Source organism: Onychomys torridus, chromosome 13, assembly GCF_903995425.1.
Source record: "Onychomys torridus chromosome 13, mOncTor1.1, whole genome shotgun sequence".
NCBI lineage: Eukaryota > Metazoa > Chordata > Mammalia > Rodentia > Cricetidae > Onychomys > Onychomys torridus.
Genome location: NC_050455.1, coordinates 57,974,649 through 57,994,576, shown reverse-complemented (window position 1 = coordinate 57,994,576; position 19,928 = coordinate 57,974,649). Strand labels below are relative to the sequence as shown.

At 41.1% G+C, this 19,928-nt stretch overlaps 1 protein-coding gene across 11 annotated transcripts in view; it reads right to left on the bottom strand.

Annotated features, from left to right (window-relative positions):
* Tcf4 (transcription factor 4) overlaps window positions 1-19,928 on the bottom strand; it is a 346,375-nt gene that overhangs the window by 71,615 nt on the left and 254,832 nt on the right. The window contains exon 1 of one of the 11 annotated variants that reach the window (XM_036204525.1): window positions 4,598-4,707. The exons of 9 other annotated variants lie outside the window; for them this stretch is intronic. In XM_036204525.1, coding sequence (XP_036060418.1) covers window positions 4,598-4,666 — 69 coding nt within the window. In that variant the 5' untranslated portion in view covers window positions 4,667-4,707. Of the gene's footprint in view, window positions 1-4,597; window positions 4,708-19,928 lie in introns of those variants that run through there. One more of the 11 variants, XM_036204522.1, reaches the window with a different exon arrangement.

Sequence of the window (19,928 nt, the reverse complement as noted above, 5' to 3'; positions counted from 1 at the left end):
TAAAAAAGAATTGGCTCAAGTATGGGCTGGTGGTTGATTGCATACATTTAAAAACATTCATACCTCTATAAACATTTCTCCATTTGCTAATTTAGAATCTAATCAATCAGTCGATCAATAAATGTGCCCAACCAAATAATCTTCTTTTTAGAGTTTTCAAGGATGAACAGAATTTGAAGATATCTATGTAGCCTTCTACAAAGCAGCTTTTTCTTCTTCTTTAATAAGGATGAAGACACTGTGTACTGGAAACACATGAGGAGACTTTTGATCTAACATCATTCATGATACCATAAAATTGATTATTTCAACAGATACTCTGAAGTAAGAATTTGTAAGTCCAAATCAGATTTTAAGAGCTGTTGATAGTTATTTTAGTTGCTCATTTTAAAAAGAATTATATATAAAACCAGAGTGTCTCTTTGGTAAGTTTTACTAAATTTCAGACTGAACACTGAATTAGTATTTCCAAGAAGCAGAGAGGCAGTCTCAAATGGCACCTTCTGCCTCTGTAGTGTTCTTAAACACTCAGGGCCACATTTCCCATCAGACTCTGTGTCCTCTGGGTGGGGAGGCAGATTAGCAACTCGGATAATCTGAGGAGGCCTTGAGAGATTTTTACACATATCCCCCTTCAAGGTGGAGACATCTCTATTCCAGAAAGCTTTTTTCCATTTTCCATTTCAAAACCAGAATGGTGTTAGGACTGAGAAGATTCAAAATGTCTTCTCAAATCAAATCTCTTTCCAGCACAGCTGCTGTTAAGTGACCTGGCATGCCCCAAGTCAAGCCAGCAACCCATGCACAGATATGTTTGCAGCAATGAGCCGCTGGCACTTTCAGGAAAGCTGTGTGTGTGTGTGTGTGTGTGTGTGTGTTTCTGTCTGTGTCTGTGTGTGTATACACACACACACACACCCCACACACAGAGACACACACACACATGTTGTTATTGTTTCTGTTGTTATGTTTCCACATTAGACTTCTCAATGCAACTCTCCCAAAGAAGCTAATGGAGGCACAAACAATAGATAGAAATGCTTAAGCTTTATAGATGTGTACATTAAACTAGTCACATATCCAAACAGCAGCTTTTAAAGTATGTGGCTGTGACTACAGTTACTCAACTAATTCCTAGTTGCTTTGAATGCAAATATTTCCTAGCATTTATTCACATATAAGATCACAAGATGCCAAAATTAGGACCATTATCAAAGTCCTTAAAACTCAGCCATTTAACAAAGCAAGGAGATTTCTGCAAAGAAGTCGACCTAGGCAAATACCTGGAAACATAATAACCACTGGAACAATATGCTTGCTTTGCTCTACAGAACCTAATATATAGACATCTCCATCCCAGTCAGGTTCATGACCATTTAATAGACTTAGCTAAGCTTTGTCATGCAAAGCTGGTCTGTAGAACAAACAATTTGGCACCTAACGTTTTCCTTTTTTTTCCTTCCTTCCCCTTCCTTCCTTCCTTCCTTCCTTTCTCCCTTCCCTTCCTTCCTTCCTTCCCTTCCCCTTCCTTCCTTCCTTCCTTCCTTCCTTCCTTCCTTCCTTCCTTCCTTCCTTCCTTCCTTCCTTCTTTTTAGAAATAGGGTCTCACCCTGTAGCCCTGGGACTCAATATGCACACCAGATTTGGCCTCGAACTTACAGAGATCTGCCTGCTTCTGCTTCCCACAGGCTAGGATTAATTTGAGTCACCACAGCTAGCCAACCTCACATTTTAAAAAACTTTATTAGGGGAAACGTAATCAATTACAAAAACTTTATTAAGGGCTTTTATAATTCAAGGTGTTCTGGTTCCTAGGTTTTCAACTGAACGAAGTTATTAACAGAAACACACACACACACAATATACCACATTGTCTTTCAAACTATGTAAAGCACGAATTGTATATATTATTTTCAAATGTAATAGTTAGAATAAAAAGGAAATTTCCACTTGATGGGCCACCAGTCTTTGGCAGATTACATGTGAATCTGAAAGAATCACAGAAAATGTTTCTGGGCAACATGAAACATGTCTGCAGTGTTCTTTTCACCCTAGTTCCCCACTAGAGTTTCCCTTTACCAATCGGAGATGTAGTCACTGTTGGGCATCATTACTGAGCAGCCTTCTCCTGGACAACCCCTGCCATCGCAGATCCAGAAAGGAAGAAGATACTGTGTATGGCAGACAGGCCTCCAGGCATCTTCTTTTAGCAGAAGAAATACTCATAGCCCATCTTAGGGCTGGTGATGCATGGACAGACAGAATCTGAAAGATCTTCACATCATGCCCCTACCCCTTCGTGGCATGAGCTCAAACAAATTCCAAGAAGTGTCTGTAAACACACACACACACACACACACACACACACACACACACACACACGGCTACCATTTTCAGCATCATGTCAATGTTTAACAACCCTAAGCAACAAACAGACTTTTCAAAACATGTCCTGAGCTTCTAGAGGAGGGACCGATTGATCCCTGCCCCTACCCGCCTTGTTTTCTACTTCAGCATACTCATGACCATCTTGATGGAATGACCTGCTCTAAGACTTTAACGGACTAGTGGACAATTCTTTTTGTTTGTTTTAATTGAAGGTCCTTAATGTGGGCCACATGTTTCTAGTGGTGACTTGGATGTGCCAAGGAGGCAGGACAGGGAAAGCAGAGTGGTAGAGGTGGTGGTGGGGGGGGGAGAAGGTGGGGAGCGGGTGGATGATGAAAAGACCAGTTCCACAAGCAAAGCACATTAGCAGCCCAGAGTGGAAAGGGCCGGAAGGAAAACCCACCCACCTCACCCCTGTGCTCATTCTATCAACCTGCAATTGCTGCAATCAAAACCATATGTCGGTTCTTCCAGATCTTTCTCACAGGACAAACATGCAAAGGGCCTCAGGCCTGGCGTTGCCATCAAATGGTAATTGATACCATATGAGCCACAAAATAGAAAAGCACATGCAAACAGCAACCTCTCTCTCTCTCTTTCTCTCTCTCTCTCTCTCTGCAACTCCACCCTCCCACCCCCACCCCACAGCCCTTTCTTGGCCCCTTGAGAGGGATGAAATTGCAGGTCTTGCCGGGCTGCTAAGTGCACCATGCACCACGAAAAACAAGTGTATGAGGCTCCAGGAACCACTTGTAAATGAGAGAGGGAGGAGGGTCCACCAGCCAAGAACTCAGCCCTGAGAACAGGCGGAGGCTAAGGGTCACCCCAGGTTAATGCAAGGTCATCGGTCATGGAGGGAAATGAGCCCAGGTGTGAAGCTGATCGCAAGCCTAGAGCAGGGAATGACCCTCTGCTCCCTCTGCACATCCGGCGAGGACAAAGCCTGTCCCTTCTGAACCACATCTGTGAGGGAATGGGAAAGTAGAAACCACTCCCCAATTACGAGGCAATCAGAAGCAAAGTGACCCCAATCCTGTATCTGCTACTCCCCTTGTCAAGAGACTTTTCTGCATGCCATTGTTCTCCATAGGAGAAAGAGAAAGAAAGAAAAAAAAGTCAAGCAAACGAGTGAGCTGGAGGTCCTGGCAGTAACTGGCTGGCTGTTAATACAGTAGGTAAAATCCGTCTCCTGTTTCCACCCGCACTGACAGAACCGCCAAGTAGCACGCGGCTCTCGCCTCTGCATGTATATATTTTCTTATTAACTCGATCGGGCAGAAATTTGCAGAGATTTGTTTGGATCTGGAAGTCACAACAGAACGTCAGTTTTACAAACCAAGGCTCATTCTGTGGTGGAATGTACAGCCCTGGACCAAACCATCCCCCCCCACAAGCTATTTGTTCCAATTCCTCCAGCAGCCGCTTCTGAGCAAACAACGGAGTCTAAACACACGCCACGGCTCTCCGTTCTCTTCCTTCTGCCTAGCCCCCTATATGTGGTATTTTCATCTTATAGATCGTATGAAGTTTAAATATTTTCCAGATGGGATGAGGGAGTACAGAACCCTGTAAACACTCTAAGTTATAAAAGGACCAACTAAATACTTAAAACAGAAGAGGATGACAGCCACATGGTTCCTCTGCCAGCGGGAAACTGGTGAGTTAACACTGGCAACTGTAGGAAGGGGGGACAGAGAGCAATCCCCAACCCCCAAGACTCAAGATGAGCTGATGCCTCCTCATTTAGATCGGCTCTATTTATATCCTTTCTATGTAAACCAGTTCCAAAAAAAGGAGATTTTTAAACTCAATTTAAAATTCAATACATCTCACTGGTAAGAAAGCCAACTATGTTTATAACCTGAAGATAAATTCCACTGTCCGGCAGTGGGGAAAATTAATAAAGCCTATTAACTCCATACATCTGTCCTGATCCCAGAAGCCCTTTCTCCCTTTCTGTGTGGCAAGACCTGAGCAAGGTCCTGCAGATGAGAGGTCCACGAGAGCACTGAAGCCAAGAGGGAGTAAGCAACGGCACTGAACAGCGTGGAGGTACATGGGCAGGGGATGAAACCCAAAGTTCCGGTGAGTGGCGGTGAGGAAAGGTAGGGGAAAGCAGATGGCAACAAGGCAAAGCAGCGGTGTGGCTTAGGAAGTGTCAGCCCAAGCAGGCTGGGGACAGACCACTTCGGGGAGACTCGGGCCTTACCTCTGCTCTCCCTTCGTGGTCCACGCAACATAACCCTGCATTTGAGCATCTGCATTGTTTAAGTTTCATCCTGTGGTGGTGTGTGCTGATTGGTCAGGCATGGCTGACAGCATCAGAACTGCAATCTGACAGACAAGAACAAGCAGGACCACAGCCCAGAATTCATAGTGGGAGGCAGAGAGGCAACCTCGGGCTGGGTCTATGTGGCTCAGACCTGCAGATGTCTACAGCAAGGCCTGGGGCTGGCTTGGGGGTGGGAGGGCCTAGGAAGAGGCTGGGAGGAGTACATGAGGAGGGGAGGTGGGACAGGCCAAGCCACCCAAATGACCAGGCTCCAGGCGTCACCCTGGCGTGAGTGAGCTGTATCTAGACCGTGGTTACAAGTTCTTCCCTGTCACTTCCTGCTCCTCTTAGCTCAGAATCAGAGGCTTCTACCCCGGAATCTGTTTCCACAGAGTCACGCCAGTTAGTATTTCCAGTCTGGGGACACTCTAGATAAGTTTTCAGGTTCATTTCTTTATTTCTCTTGAGACAGGGTCTCATGTAGCTCAGGCTGTTCTCCATCTCACTATGTAATGAGGGCTGGCCTTTAGCTCCTGACCCCATGCCTCCTCATGCCTCCACCTCCCATGGGCTAGGATGACAGGCGTTTGTCACAGGACCTGGCTTCCTTTTCAGGTATTTATTTCTCAGATTTTCTGGTGTTTTCCCTGGGATACAGAGACCCCACTTCACAAAAGCCCCCCATCCAGGTAACTTAAGGGAGTTCTCACATCATTTGGCTGTTCGCAGTAAAGCCAAGTATGGGGGAAAAAAAGAGGGTTGGAGGTGTTTGAAGCCCAAAGTAAAATTGCTGTAGGAACAGTCAAACAACCAGAGAAGAAATAAGATAGACTGAACACGAGCCAGGAAAGATGAACCAGGGTCACTGAGTTATAGGATCTGCCTTTATTTTAACCACTGCCTATTTTTCCTAGGCCAGGAGGAACCAAGTGCACCTCAGTAAAAGTTATCAGTGGCTGACCAAAGCTCACCCTCTTCACTCACTTCCAATCAATCAATCAATCTCTCTCTCTCTCTCTCTCTCTCTCTCTCTCTCTCTCTCTCTCACACACACACACACACACACACACACACACACACACACACACACACACTACTATCTAGCACTACAATTGAGGCTACCTTCCATAAACATGATGGTTTCCCCTCCTAGGATTTTCAGCCGAGTTGTAGTCTAGCTGAATGCCTGACTTCACGCCCAAACTATCTCGATTCATGACTGCACAATTCTGAAGAAAATTTAGAATTTACTGAAGATATCCCACTGTCCACCAAGGATGGTACTTCCCTGGCACTTTCTCTTTGGAAAATTTGAGGGGGGAAGTATCACATATCCAATAACTATAGAAGAAGAAAAGATACCAGATGAATTAAGGACAAGAGCAATCAAAGAGAAGGATTAAAGTGAGAGGGCACTGTGGGTCAAGCACAGAGCTGAGAGCCTACTTTATTAAGACCAACAGGTTCAATGGGTGGATAAAAGGGAAAAGATGCTTCGGTTGAGGGAAAGGTTAATACAACATGGAAAGTAAGATTTAATAAAAAGTAATCCTTCAACAGCACCACCACAGATCTAACATCAATTTTGAAAAGTAAGCTTTTAGAAGAGGGCAAAATACAAGCATCTGGTTAAAATAAAATAAAACCTCTACTACGATGAGTCCCCAAAAGGAACAGAAAAAGACAGCAACAAAGGGTCAGGGACATAACCCTAAGTCAAACTAGAGGGTCTGTGTGACCAGAGGAAGGAGGCTGTGGGCATGAGAAGCCCATTGGGAAAGAAGAGGTCAGAAGACCTACATTTCATGCAAAGAAAAAATCCAATATGAAAGAAACCTACCAGGCAGGTATACAGAAATGACCAAGCAACAGAAAACACAAGCTGGAATATAGGAATATGCTACTAAGAGGAGGTATGACTACGTTGGAGCACAGAGCAAACAGACTGGGGGACACAGCAGTTCATCAGAAGCACAAAGCAATTTACAAATTTTGCAAAATGTATGTTGTGTCGAAGAACCCTTACAGACTGGGGAGAATATAAAGACCACAACTGCACACTTCTTTGAACTCATTTTTGAAGTGGAGAATGTCCCCCTATAACTTCCAGGACCTGGTTATAACTGCAGGAGAAAAAACAAGCACGCCAAGAGCCTTAATTGTTACAGGAGGCTGGTCAGGAGTGAACCTGGGTGTTGGGCAAATGCTACTCCTGTGGAGTTCTTCATTATACACAACACGTGAGGCACAACCTCCTTGAAGGACTATTCAAGTCAGCAGGCTGCCCCCAAACCAGTGGCAATGCCATGGTCCTTATTTAGGTGCCAAAACTATGGTGCCATGCTCCATGCATTAGCCGGAGTGAAAACCAGCACAGTCAACATCCTTTAAGAAGAGTGTGGTTCTTATGTCAGCCTTGAGGACCTCGAACAGATTTTCATGGGCCTGGCTTGGTTTTTTAACTCGAGAGAGGATCAAGTTGGTTGTAGTGATAAACCAGTAATTGCATATTTGGTGGCGAAGCCTGCAACTCTGAGGAGCAGCGAAGGAAGCCGGCTGACAGCAATTTCAGGTGCTGGGACGCAATAAAAACAATGAAGAAAGAAAATGTTTGCTTTTTCTGTCAACTGAGATGTCAGTACCCATTAATAAATCTATCTGCTAAATCTACTCTTATTCATGTGGGACATCACCAATTTAAAGTAAAATAAATTATCTTTAATTAAATGGAATTGTCGTCTTCCTCCTGCTATCATCCCCAATTATTCTCCTTAATCAGCCCTTTAGGGAGAAGGCGAGCTAGAACGCTGAAAGGCTCACTGACTATAAACAATTTCGCTTTCTGTCAAGGGATGAAATTTTTAATTTTGATTACAGTTTATAACTATAAATTTTGGATATAAGGAATGAAAACTGAAAAAATCTCATCATTTGTGGGAGAGGAAAACAGTACACGGTCACTTCCAAACGCCCCTCTCTCTTTCTTGTGAACATTTCAGAAGAAGCCATGTATGGACAACAAACTAATGATTTCGTTGTACTTTATTACTTTTATTTCTAATCCAAGCACCACCGGTTTTAATGAATACCTTAAAGTCACTGAATACCATCTTCAGTGGTTTGAGGTTGTTCAGCTTTCAAAACCTGGGATTTCTGAATGGTATCAATTTATGTTTAGACAAGAGCAGCACATGCACTTTAAATATTAAGACAGGGCACTGGATAACAGGCAAGGTTGACCCATCGCTAGGTATTTGGTAATTTCTCCTGATTCCCACTTCCTTTCCAGGGGTGAGAGAACAACTGTACCAAAACTGGAAGAAAAGCACTCTACAGTTCAACCAAGTGACATACTGTAGACATGGACGCCGCATTGCCCTCTGAAATAAATGATGAAATCAACAGCCCATTTACCTAGTATCTCATCCCAATCTCAAAGGCACAGAGATGACAAAGTATCCCATGAGCAATGAAAAAGGAGCAATTAGACCCACAGCAGTCACCCTTCCCCTACTGAAGCGACACCCAGGTAGGGGTGTGTGTGTGTGTGTGTGTGTGTGTGTGTGTGTGTGTGTGTGTGTGTGTGTGTGTATGCATTTCACGTTTTATTCTAACTGTGGTCCTCTGGTAGGAGAAAGGGGAGTTTGCCTTTATATTGGGAGAGTGAATATTAATTATTTACAGATAAATGGGCTGGAGCACTGACTGCTTACTGACTACTTACTGTTACTTTTAAAAAATGTATTTTTTTTTCCAGGGTGTAGCACTGTTTTCATTTAGCATGCCTTTGAATTGCCGCCTACAGAAGTAAAAAAGGAAACCGCAGCTATACAAGCCTGCTGACTTTCTTATAAAAGAACCAGTTTTAAACTTGTTTATACTACTGATTCCAAATGAATTCAAGATGGTGGCTAGTTAAAGAAAGAGAGCCCATGCCAGGGAGTTTGATCAAAGAACTTCAATTCAGCAATGTTCAGTTTTAATTGACCGCTAATTAAGCTACATTAGTCCAAGAAAGGTCTGTATCACTTTGAGTAATAAAGAAAAGAATTAATTTAACCCTGTGTCACTCAGCTTTAGTAAATTCATCTGAAAGCAACTTCTCAAACGACAGGCATGAAAGAGGTGTCTGGAGCTAAATGCCAAAAGTGGTGCACAGAATTCAGAGGAGACGGGGGACGCGGCTCTCAAGTGCGCTTGTTACTGGACTAGTGATGTCACCTTGCAGGTGTCATTATCTTCATTACAGATACAAAGATGTCAGCCTCGCTCCCCGGGTTGCAAAGAGTTGCTTTAAAATTGGATTCAAAACATGGCAGCAGACCAGCCAATTTTAACTTTCCTGTATTCTCGACAAAAATAGAGTGGATTTGCAAAATCATGAGAATGTTCAAAGGCTTGGAACTCTCTTCTGGGAAAAGTGAGGTGAGGGGGCTGGGGGGGGGCAGGGGGAAGAAACAACTGCAGTAACACCACCCAAAAAAGCTCATTATAATTGGGAGGCACAAGCCACGACAGCCATGGCGGTGGCGGCGGCGGCAGCGCGCAAGGGCGCATGTGCTAAAGTGGTGGGCTTCTAAAGAGCCAGTTGCAAATTTGTAATTTTTCCCTATGTTGCCCTGCAAAAGAAAGAAGAAAAGAAAAAAAATGGTTCAATATTCTCATAAAGCATTCCAGAAATGGAGGGGAAATAAAAAAAAAAAAATCAAACGGGGGCAGGGGGAGAAGGAGGAATCCCACTTCAGGATTTAAAATCAAAATGTAAGCTTTATGAACACATTGCTTCACAAACTCAGTCTTCGTGGCTGTTGAAGTCCTTCCCATGAATCCTGAGGCGATGCCCTATGATCTCATGACAGATATCAAAAATATAAAATATGCTTAAATCTTAAAAATAAACATGGGTGTCAATGGTATGCTGGCTTGTATTTTATATTAATTAACCCCACCCTCCATGTCTGTGTGAATAGCATTGATTCTTATGGCACTGAATGCCATAGGGTCACATACTCCTACGGAGAGGCGTCCTTGTGGCCTCAGTGCACATTATATTTTGCTTTAATGATTTCTGGCAGCCAACTGCTGTATTTTCTACAATAGTATTTAATGAATAACCTTTTTATCATTCTGCCAGGGCTCATTAAAATGCACTTGTTTGTGAGATGTGATAGCTAGCTATATGAAACCAAAATATTAATGCAAATTGGCATTGCTAAGTTTAAAGTAGGATTTGCATTACAGGAACTCAACCCGGTCCAAAGTGAAAGAGTGTACAGAGCAGAGCACAAATGCCTCTTGACACCATGATTATTACTGAAACCATGGCTTGTGATACCATTAGATGCCCAAGAAGAAAGCATCGGAACATGTGCCAAGCACCTAGTCCGCTCAGCCAGGGGAGATGGGAAATTTAGGAAATCCTCTCACTTATTCAAGAACGGTAGATACCAAGGAACTAATGAATGTGTTCCCCATGTTCATCAACACCTGGACAGGCACATTACCATCTCCAGGAAAAAAAATATAACCTTGGCAGGATGACAAGGGCAGATATAAGTGCGGTCTCTCTTCTGTGGAGGTCACGAGAACCTTCCACTCAAGGCTCTGCCCTACTGTACAGAGACACGGGCATGTACACCAGATGCACCACGTTCATTGGGCTGAAGAAATATTTCTTGGTTGTTGATGGTAAGCTAATAGATGTGCAAAGATGCCTTAAGACATGGCAGGTTCTCGCCTTCAGAACCTCATTAGTTGAGACAGAGGAAGGGATTTCAAAGTCTCTGCTCTCCACAAACAGACAAAGGGACTGATTCTTAAGAAAGATTAGGTAAATCAAGCACTCACTTTAAATTAAAGGGCAACAAATATAATTGGCTTGAGCATCTCAGATAATACAAGGGGCCTTAAAATGTTTATTCTTATCTCAGAATTGGGATTTCCTTATCTAAAGTTAAGAAAAAGGCAAAATACCATATTGAAACACACGGCAGGAGGGATTCTGGGTCTTTGCGATCCATGTGACCTTTGAGCAAGTTATTAAATTCCCAAGTGCTTCCATTTCTCAGACCAGATCTTCCCAACAAAACTTCCTGGGATGCTGCGAAGGTTCTCTGAGCTATCCCACATAGAGACACTAACCACATGTAACTGAGGACTCTAAATGCCGTTGGTGTAACTAGGAAACTTAATTTTTAAATATTTATCAAGTAGCAACAGTCACGTGTAGCTATCCTACTAGCCAGGGGTGCATCCGCCATTTAAATAGGCTAACAAGATTTGGGGCACCTATCTTATGGGGTGCAGTGGGTTACATTACTCTGGGAGGTATTTGACAACAAGTTCTGAAGGAATGGGGGCTCACAGATGTATTTTATCAAATGTTAAGACTACAATAAAAGAGTTAGTCTAAGTTTTATCACAGCTTTACAGTACTTGCTGCCTAAACATTAAAGAAAAGGCATCCTACAAATATTTCATACCCTATAAATATATAAATATCATATAGCCTGCCTTTACAAATCACAGTCTGAAATCAATGATAAGCATATTATTGCTTTAAAATTATTCAGAGGATTATTCCAGGGTTTATGGAATATCAGAGAAATATTGAGAGCTTAACACAGATAATCAGTGATTGGTCAAAACTGAAAACAAGGTGAATGATTCCTAAAATACCCTTTTCCTTGAAGTCCGTTGACAACATTAAAAACAAAACAAAAAAAACAAAAACCCACCACTTCCCAGAAAAGGGAATCCTCCAATAAATGAAATCATTACCACAATGGTAGCCTGTAACTGTTGCATGGCAACAGGTCAAATGACATCTCTGCAATGGTTTGCTATGAATCTAGACAATCCTTACTACATGTGACAAAATGACCCAAATAAAAGCCAATGTAGGGCAAATCACAGGTATCTCAGAAAGAGGGGGAGCTGAAGCTCACTCTCCAGCTGTCAGTAGGACTTCATTTCTACTGCACAGGGCCAAGGTGGTCAGGGCCCCAGGGAGCATGCAGTACAAGGTGAGGATTCTTACAGGGCTGCTCTGCAATCCCAGGAGTCAATGCACTAAACAGTAACTAAAACTTATCAGTACCAAAGGTTCGCTGTGAATCCAAGCTGCCGGTCCTTGTGCCCAACTGCCATGCCGTGTCTACGCTGATCAAACCTTGGAGAACCTTGCAAAGCCTCAGGCAGAACCTGAAGGGTGGCACAAGCTACTGTCAGACTTGGCAAGTCTCTCCAAAACTTGGCATCGAAGAAGTGAGGTGTACTGGGTTCTAAAAGTTGGCAGGCATTAAGATTCTGCCATCAGATCCTTCACCCTTCCTGCATAGAGTGCTAGGGAGGGCAATGAAGGTCTCAGTATCACTTTCCGAATCACAGCCAGGAAGATATAGTAATGATGCACACAGGGCAGTGACTGGAGGAAAGGTCCCTGTTGTCAGAATGGTTAACAGCTGCACTGTTGGGAAAGCTGAAGAATCCCCCAGGTTTGCTTTAATCTTATAACCTTTTTTTATAAATGTGTTTAACATACAAACATGTATTTAACAAGGATTCAAACAATATCCATAATGCTCCCCTCAAATATTTACAGGTAACTGCTAATTATTCTTTAGGATAATTTCCTTTTTCATCTTTATGTCCTCCAGCAGAAAAAGTAACATACTTCTTTTAGGATTCTATAAAACAAGAAACATAGATTGAGTTCCCAATATTCTAAAAGATAAGATGTGAGTACATATATTTAGGGTAAGGAGAAAATGTCCCTTATTGGCTCAATAAAGTCTAACAGCTGCTCTGAACCCATTCCAGTTGGTTCACCAATAGTTTACTATATTGACAATATTAAGTTTTCTTGGTAAACCATGGAAATAGTTACACAATACTCTATAGAGTGAAATGTCAAACAAATAAAAAGGAAAGACATTGGTTGGCGGGGAGGGAAGGAGAAAAGGAAGGAGAAAGGGAAAAGAAGGCAGAAGGAAGGAGGAAAATGGTAAAAGAGAAGTGAAAAGATAGGAAATGGTGGGGAAGAGCATGGAGAAGAAAGGGAAGTGAAAATGGAAGCGGAAGGATGGGAAGGGGACAGGAAGGAGGAAGGCAAAAAAAAAAAAAAAAAAAAAAAAAAGGACCCTGTATGTAGCTCACACGGCAAGAATTAACTAGAAATGTCCAGATTTCATGTCAAAAGCCCGACTCCTCTGCCTCTGCCCTGCTGAGAAATTCTGTACAGTATGCAAGGTTTAGCCTCTACTACCATATGCCAATAGCAACCCCATGCCCATCCCTACAACTGGGACAATCAAGACTGTTTCCATCTGTCCCCTGAGAGGCTCCACTGCTCTAGAGATACTTGTTTGTAATCAGAGGCTGTCAGCAACAAATACCCACTTGGATTTTCTGAAGTTTTCTATAAACATCACTCGAAGTATCTTTTGCCCTCCAAACCAGTGAAATGTCATTTACACCCATCCATGATCATTTTGGATGTGATATTGTGACCTGTGGCATTGAAATCAGCAATCTGTGTGTTCTGGAACTTTTAAAATCAGCTCTATTGTGATCTCAAGTATGTAATAGAAATGTTTAGTATTTTCAACTGCCTTGCTCTTATCTATATATAATAGCCAAACTAATGCATTGTATATAATTTTCTAATTAATAAACACGTTTGAGCAATAAATAATTGGCATTATCTGTTATTGTCTAGTTATGTAACTTATCCATCTACCCACCAGCCATCCATTCTTTTTCTGATCCAGCCATAAATTTATCATAGTAAAATCTGCCCTGCTTTCAATTCTGATTGAGTTATGCAGGTAAAAAGTGGAAGGCCAGGCAAAAAGTTTAATCTACATAGTTCCTGACTGGCACTGCATCGGGGAACACACTATTATTCATAAATAATCACACACAAGGCCAGTTGTAAGCTTTATACACTACACCAAAAGGCCTAGAAAGGTTTCATTGTTAAGTAAGTAGTCAGTCATTGCTACATCAATGCTCCAGTACTCAACCAACTTCAGACTAGAAAAACCTTGAGACCAATGGAACCTAGGAATCACAAGTTAATTTTGAAACATGTTTAATAGATATGCAAAGTAGAAATAAAAAAATGTAATAAAGGTTCTAAAAATAAAGGCTTGCCTGAAACTAATCAGGTATAATTTGGTTCTGCTTTGCTATGGCTTTTCCTTTTGTCCATCATCTAAAAGTGGAGGAGGAAAAGGCCATTAAAATAAACCATCCTCCACAAGGGACAAGTGAGTGTGGTTTTGCATTTCTCAGTGTTGTATCTGAAAGATAACACAGCTTCTGCAGCTTAGAGGTCAGGTTCTCATAATGATTCCTGTAAGCCATCTTTCTGGGGGTTAATTAAGTAAACTGAATCCTAAAAGGTTTTATTAACAAAACTGACACTGTAAAGTGGCGCCAGGAGCATCTGCCACGACATGAATCCTCTCAGAGTGAAATGCATCGAACTACCCAGCACCTCTTCCCAGTGTCGGCCCATTCACTGCCAGCATCCCAGAGGCTTGCTGCATTTTAAGACCTCTGGGAAGTGAGGTCACTAGACGCACACCAACATACCTAATCTTACATTCACATTTAAGTTTTTAATACAGCACGGGGCTTTTTTTCAGGTGTTAATAGAAAAATCAATTTTAAGTCACAACAGCTGTGATCATTTAAAATGATCACAGCTGTCATAGGCTGAAAATAACCAATTTGAGCACATACATCTCTGTTGCAAATACAACAGAATGAAAATATGATGGAATGTTAACTTCAGCTCCCGCTGAAGCAGACTATCTAATACAATGGCAGAGAACTTGCTTTAATTTATGAAATCAGGCTCCCATTTCACTGCTGACCTAGCCAACAGATGGCTTAAAAGAACCAGGAGGAGCATGGGTTTTAAGAAGTAGCCCTATGGCAACTGCCGAACATGTTTAATTATGGAAATAGTATTAACTTTGGAAGGGACTAGGCTAAATAGTAGATATCAAATTGAGAGTTCATTTATGTAAACATTTTGCTATGAAGACAGGAGGAGATTAAGTGGGATCCATGCTACACATTAAGTGTTATTAAAGTCTGGGAGTTTCAATTATTATAGGACGGAGTCTAAACTCCTGTGAATTGGTGGTAACTACTGTCTTTCAGGAAGTAATGCATTTCATTCACAACTTTAGAAGCTCTAACTCTTCACAGCATGAGACAATATACTTTCTTCCCTCTCAATAAAAATCTAATGCCATTGCCCCTCAAAGAACAGAATGGCATTCTTAAAGAATTTGTAAAATATAATAAAATAAAGACAAGGATTCAGCATCTATCATTCCACCATGTGCACAAAGTTGAAGTTGGTTTGCGTGAACTGTCCTGTGAATAAGAAGTGCTCTCCAAAGGCTAGAACTCTATTAGTAAATACTGCCACTTCTGCTGCAGAGAAATGGAACTCCCCAGATTAAGAGCAGAAAGAAATAGAGGAGAGAACCAACCTTCAAGCAAAGCATTGGTAATGTTATATAACCCGAATTTTATAGAAGTTTCTCCAGATCTTTCCAACAGATACAGAATCAGGAAATAAAAATCTCCAGCATTCCTTCTAGGTCTTCGAGATGCCCAGTATAAAACTGAAGAGTGAACAACTTCTACTAAGTCTGACCTTCCATTCCCCCAGGGAGGTTCAGTGCTTCAGGTACAGGGAGACCTTGCAGTCCTCTGACATTTGCCTACTAATTCCAAAGCTACACGAAATGCAATGTAGTCATTTAATCACAACAACACACACAAAGGCACTACAAAGTGAAACCACACTTGTTAAACATTTATCCCAACCCCCACATCACACAAAGGAAGCCTAAGGGGAAAAAAAAAACCCTGCTCAGAACTGCTGGGCTCTTCTGAATTGTAATAGCAGGTGCAGAAATAATAACGTGCTGGCCAATCAACTTTTTTTCCCTCTGATTTGTCAGTTTATCTTAATAATGCCATTAGGAATGTAAACATTTCTGCAGTTTATATTGAAAAGTCAATAAAATAATGGGGTACAGAATTTATCCTTTTTAATTTTTTAAGTAATACATTTGATTATTTTAATCACGTCAGTACTTAACTGGATGGAGTTTAAATATGCATGTAACATCAATTTAATTTGCTTTATTCGCTAGAAAAACTATTGAGTAACACAGTGTTATTCTCCTTACTGGAAAAAAAAAAAAAACAGTTTAGGGAGAAATGGAGTCGAGAACACATTTCTGTTTTGTTCCTTTCTTGGAGGTGGGAATCTATCTAGTGCCTTCCAAGTGGCTTCCATTATGACTACTTTAGAATGGAAATCAAAGGGGTGAGAACCCAAAAGGAGGTGAGAGTCCATGACACACTCACTAGAGGGTTGAGGGTTGACGATTAAAAACAAGGGGCGTTTCCACACTGTGGGTAAACTTTATTGGGCTCCAGTAATAGGGCTGTGGTTGGTAAACGCATCAACTATTTTGAAAATGGTGTGTGAGCTTTGCCCAACACAGCAATTCCCACTTGAACACAATCATTATTGGTGTAGTCATTCAGTACTTTATAATTCTCACCCTCAGGTTTGTGGAGGTGAAAAAGCCAAGTTAGACATTAGCCACCATTGTCAACCACCCCTGTTCATTTTCAGGTCAGCTACAATGGAAGCAGCTGGAATTCAACTCTTCCCCACTCAGTCCCACCAATTACCTCAATGTGCCCTCTCTCAAAATGAGTGTAATTTGGCCTGGAGGAAGGCAAGGCTCTAGGTCCCTGGGGGATGCCAAGCAAATCCTGCATTTTTTTTTCCCCCTAGTGGAGTTGAAATCTGACCATCATATCTTGGTGCTCACACTTCTTATCTCCCAGGTGTTTTAGCTTAATCTCTAAGGCAACCTGGGAAGGAAAGGCTGAGCTTTAAGTCAGGATTCTCTCCTGAACAGAAAGTCACAACCCCAATGCTCCCTTCCATGTCATTTAGGATAAACTGCTGCATTTCCTTAAGACATATGGGAGGATTTGAGTAAGACTGTGAAGGTAATAAAGGCAGCCTGGAATTTAAGGACAAAACATTATCAGAAAATGGAACTTTAATATTCTAAGCAGAGTATGGCACTGTAACATAAACACACCTGTGAATACAAGTTTAGTTGGGAAGTTAGAGATCTCTAGCCCTTCAAAGAAGAAAGCCTCTCCAAGTTCCTCCAACTTCCAAAAGGAGGGAGATCAACTTGAAGAAAGGTTCTTCAGAAGAAAACTTCTCTTTGCTTGATAAAATGTAACGATTACCTATACTGTTTACCTTACATGATATGATAATGTACCACATAAGTTTATATCTACTTAAAAATGTTTAAAAGCCTGCAGGGATTTCAATGTTCTGAAAACACCCAGGAGTAACTCCCAGCTCCACCTAAGTCTACAAAATACAATTCTTTTCTTAAAATGCCCCTAACTCCTGGGACACATTTGTTTGTACACAGATCATTGTTACAAAACCCTGTCACTCTCCGAAAGAGTTTACAATGGTTTAGGAACACACAGGATTTCATTTTTGCCACCATCCATAATTTTTATCACTTGTAATTGTGCCTCATGTCATCTTAGAGTTATGTTTGAAAGTATTAAGTAAACAATGAATAAATAAAAATCTAATCAGAAACACAAAATTGAGAATGTTTGATCTTCCACCCTTTTTCACTTATTATGATGATGAGCAAATGTGTCTTTGTGTAAGTTGGACAATATTAGAGAAGATAAAAAAGCCCCATTACTGCATTACATGTACTTACTGCATATGCTAGGAGGCAAGCATTTAGGTTTGCTGTGGGGAGCAAACATATGTTCCCACTGAATTCTCTTCTCAAGATAAAAGTAACCCCTGATTTGAACAACTTTTAAAATTGTCCCAGCCAGTGTCTAAAAATTGATATATTCTCACTGGCTCACAATCCAGAGGCTTTTGTTCTGTTCACGATAACTCTCCTGATGGCAGACTGCTAACCATGGACATGGCCCCCCATAAAGGAGGACACCACAGCATTTCTCACGGTGACGGTAACACAGTTTTCAGCTGGTTTGGGAAAGGAACACACACAACATTTGCAATTAGAAAATCTGATCATGGCTGCAGTTAAAGGAAGGTAAAAGCTGTTTAGCCAGTAAGGTATAGGGAGAAAAGTAATTATCCTCAAGCCTGTATGGTGGCTTCTCAATATTTCACTTAAAAAAAAAAAAAAAAAGGAGCATCACCAAAACAGACAGTATTGTACTGTAAACCAAGTCCACAGTGGGGCAGGAAGCGTGCAATTCCCAGCACAATTTCCTGCGGATCAGTTGGAAAGGCATTTAAACAGCATCCAGCTAGCTTTTCCCCTGACCATTCCTCTGCCTCGCCCTCCTTTTCCCTAATGTCCTAATGTCCTTCCGCTAACTCCTGAAACAATGCCATCACCTCGCTCTGGGAGACGGATGCTTCCCAAGTGTCAAAACATTCAAACCCACCAGAAAGCAGGGGTTAAATAAAGCATACCACATACACGTTTTCTTCCTAAGAAATTAACCTCCTGGCAAAAATGTTCAAACTGGCATCCGTGAATCTCAGGCAGGGATTTTGGGAAATTTAATCAGAGGCAGATGAGCAAGAGGTAGTGGCTAGAGCTTCTACAATCTCAAGATTAAGTGTCTGGTGAATATTTACCAGCTTAAATCTACAGAATAAAATCAATATAATTTTGTTTGAAGGAATTAAATAAAGACAGAAAAACAATTTTATTGCTAGCTTAAGATCACTAAATTAAAATATGCTGCATGTCACACACAAAAAGAACCCTAAAGTTTTCCTACATGCTTTTTCTTTGATATTTTTTTTTTTAGATCAGTGGGCAGCTCAAAAATTAGGTTTGTGATGGAAGCAAAATTTTTTCTCTGTATTAGCAACTAAACCAACATTTTTAAGATTAAGATGCATTCATATTGGTTATTTTTATTTATCGTAAGCGTTCTGAAATAGTAATTGTTTAAAATATCTTTTAAAATGTCAACTGCAATTTGCATAATGGAAACACTATGGAAAACTTTAAAACCTAGTACTCACTTATCTGTAGCTGCCTCAACCATGTTTTTAAAGGGCCATATTAAAAATGTACTTAGCAATGTTATTTCTAGTGCTATTAAAATATTAATCATTTTATGTTGCCACTTTCCACGGCAAATGCATGAGAGCTGAATGACGCCTTCAGATCTCCTCCACACTTCAGCTTGGAAAACGAGGCTTACTGACTGGGACTGTCACTTGTGTGTAGGTGAACTGTGTTCCAACAAGGACTGTGAGCTGAGAGGTCCTGCTAGTCAGATGTTTCTGTGTTTGGGCGGCCTTCATATCAGAAAAGAGCTTGCCTTCATTTTTTGCCTTTGAACTTTCTGAGATGAAAGCCTGTACAATATGACCAACGGGTGGAGTATAAACATGGCGAGTTCGTTTTCATTTGCCTTCTGAGATTTGATGTCTTGACAGATAACTATTTCAAAACAACTAGTTCGAAACATGGTTTGAAGCTTGTTAGTAGGAAGCAAAAAGAGCAATTAGAATAATCACAGGTTTCTCTGTACGGCTTAACACATGCACATGCTGGCGAGAGCCGATGGTGTGATCTGAAATTACCAGTAGGAAGAAATTTTGCCACTTTTGTTTTTAATTTCATTTGCCAGGATTTTATCTATGTGGAATTGCCATATTTTTAGATATTTTAAGCTATATGGAATTTGACCAAATAATTACTCATTAAAATTTGAATTCAGTGAGCACATAAAACATTAGAAAAAAAAAATTAGGCTTAGAAATATTGCTATTTTCTTTCTTTCCTTTTTTTTTTTCTTTTTGGTAGACCAGGTAATACCCAGTACTTTTTATGGCCTGAATGAGGACAGACCATGGCACAATTTGACACAAGTTGAGATAATAATGCTTAAAAGAAACATTTCTTCAATGGTTGAAGAATAATGCCTTCAAATTTTCAGTTAGCTGAGACTGAGATCCACTTACATGCAAGGCAATAATGCACAGGGGAAAAAAAAAATCACACACACAAAAATACTTGGCCAAGTTCACTGACCTCTCCCCTGGGGCAGAGCTGAGTTTTACAAATATTTTCTCCTTTGGACTCAAAATTTATTCTTTGGTAGCTTTTGGGTTAGGATTATTCAAGGTCTTATTTTTTATGAAGTCCGAACTTCAGGAGAA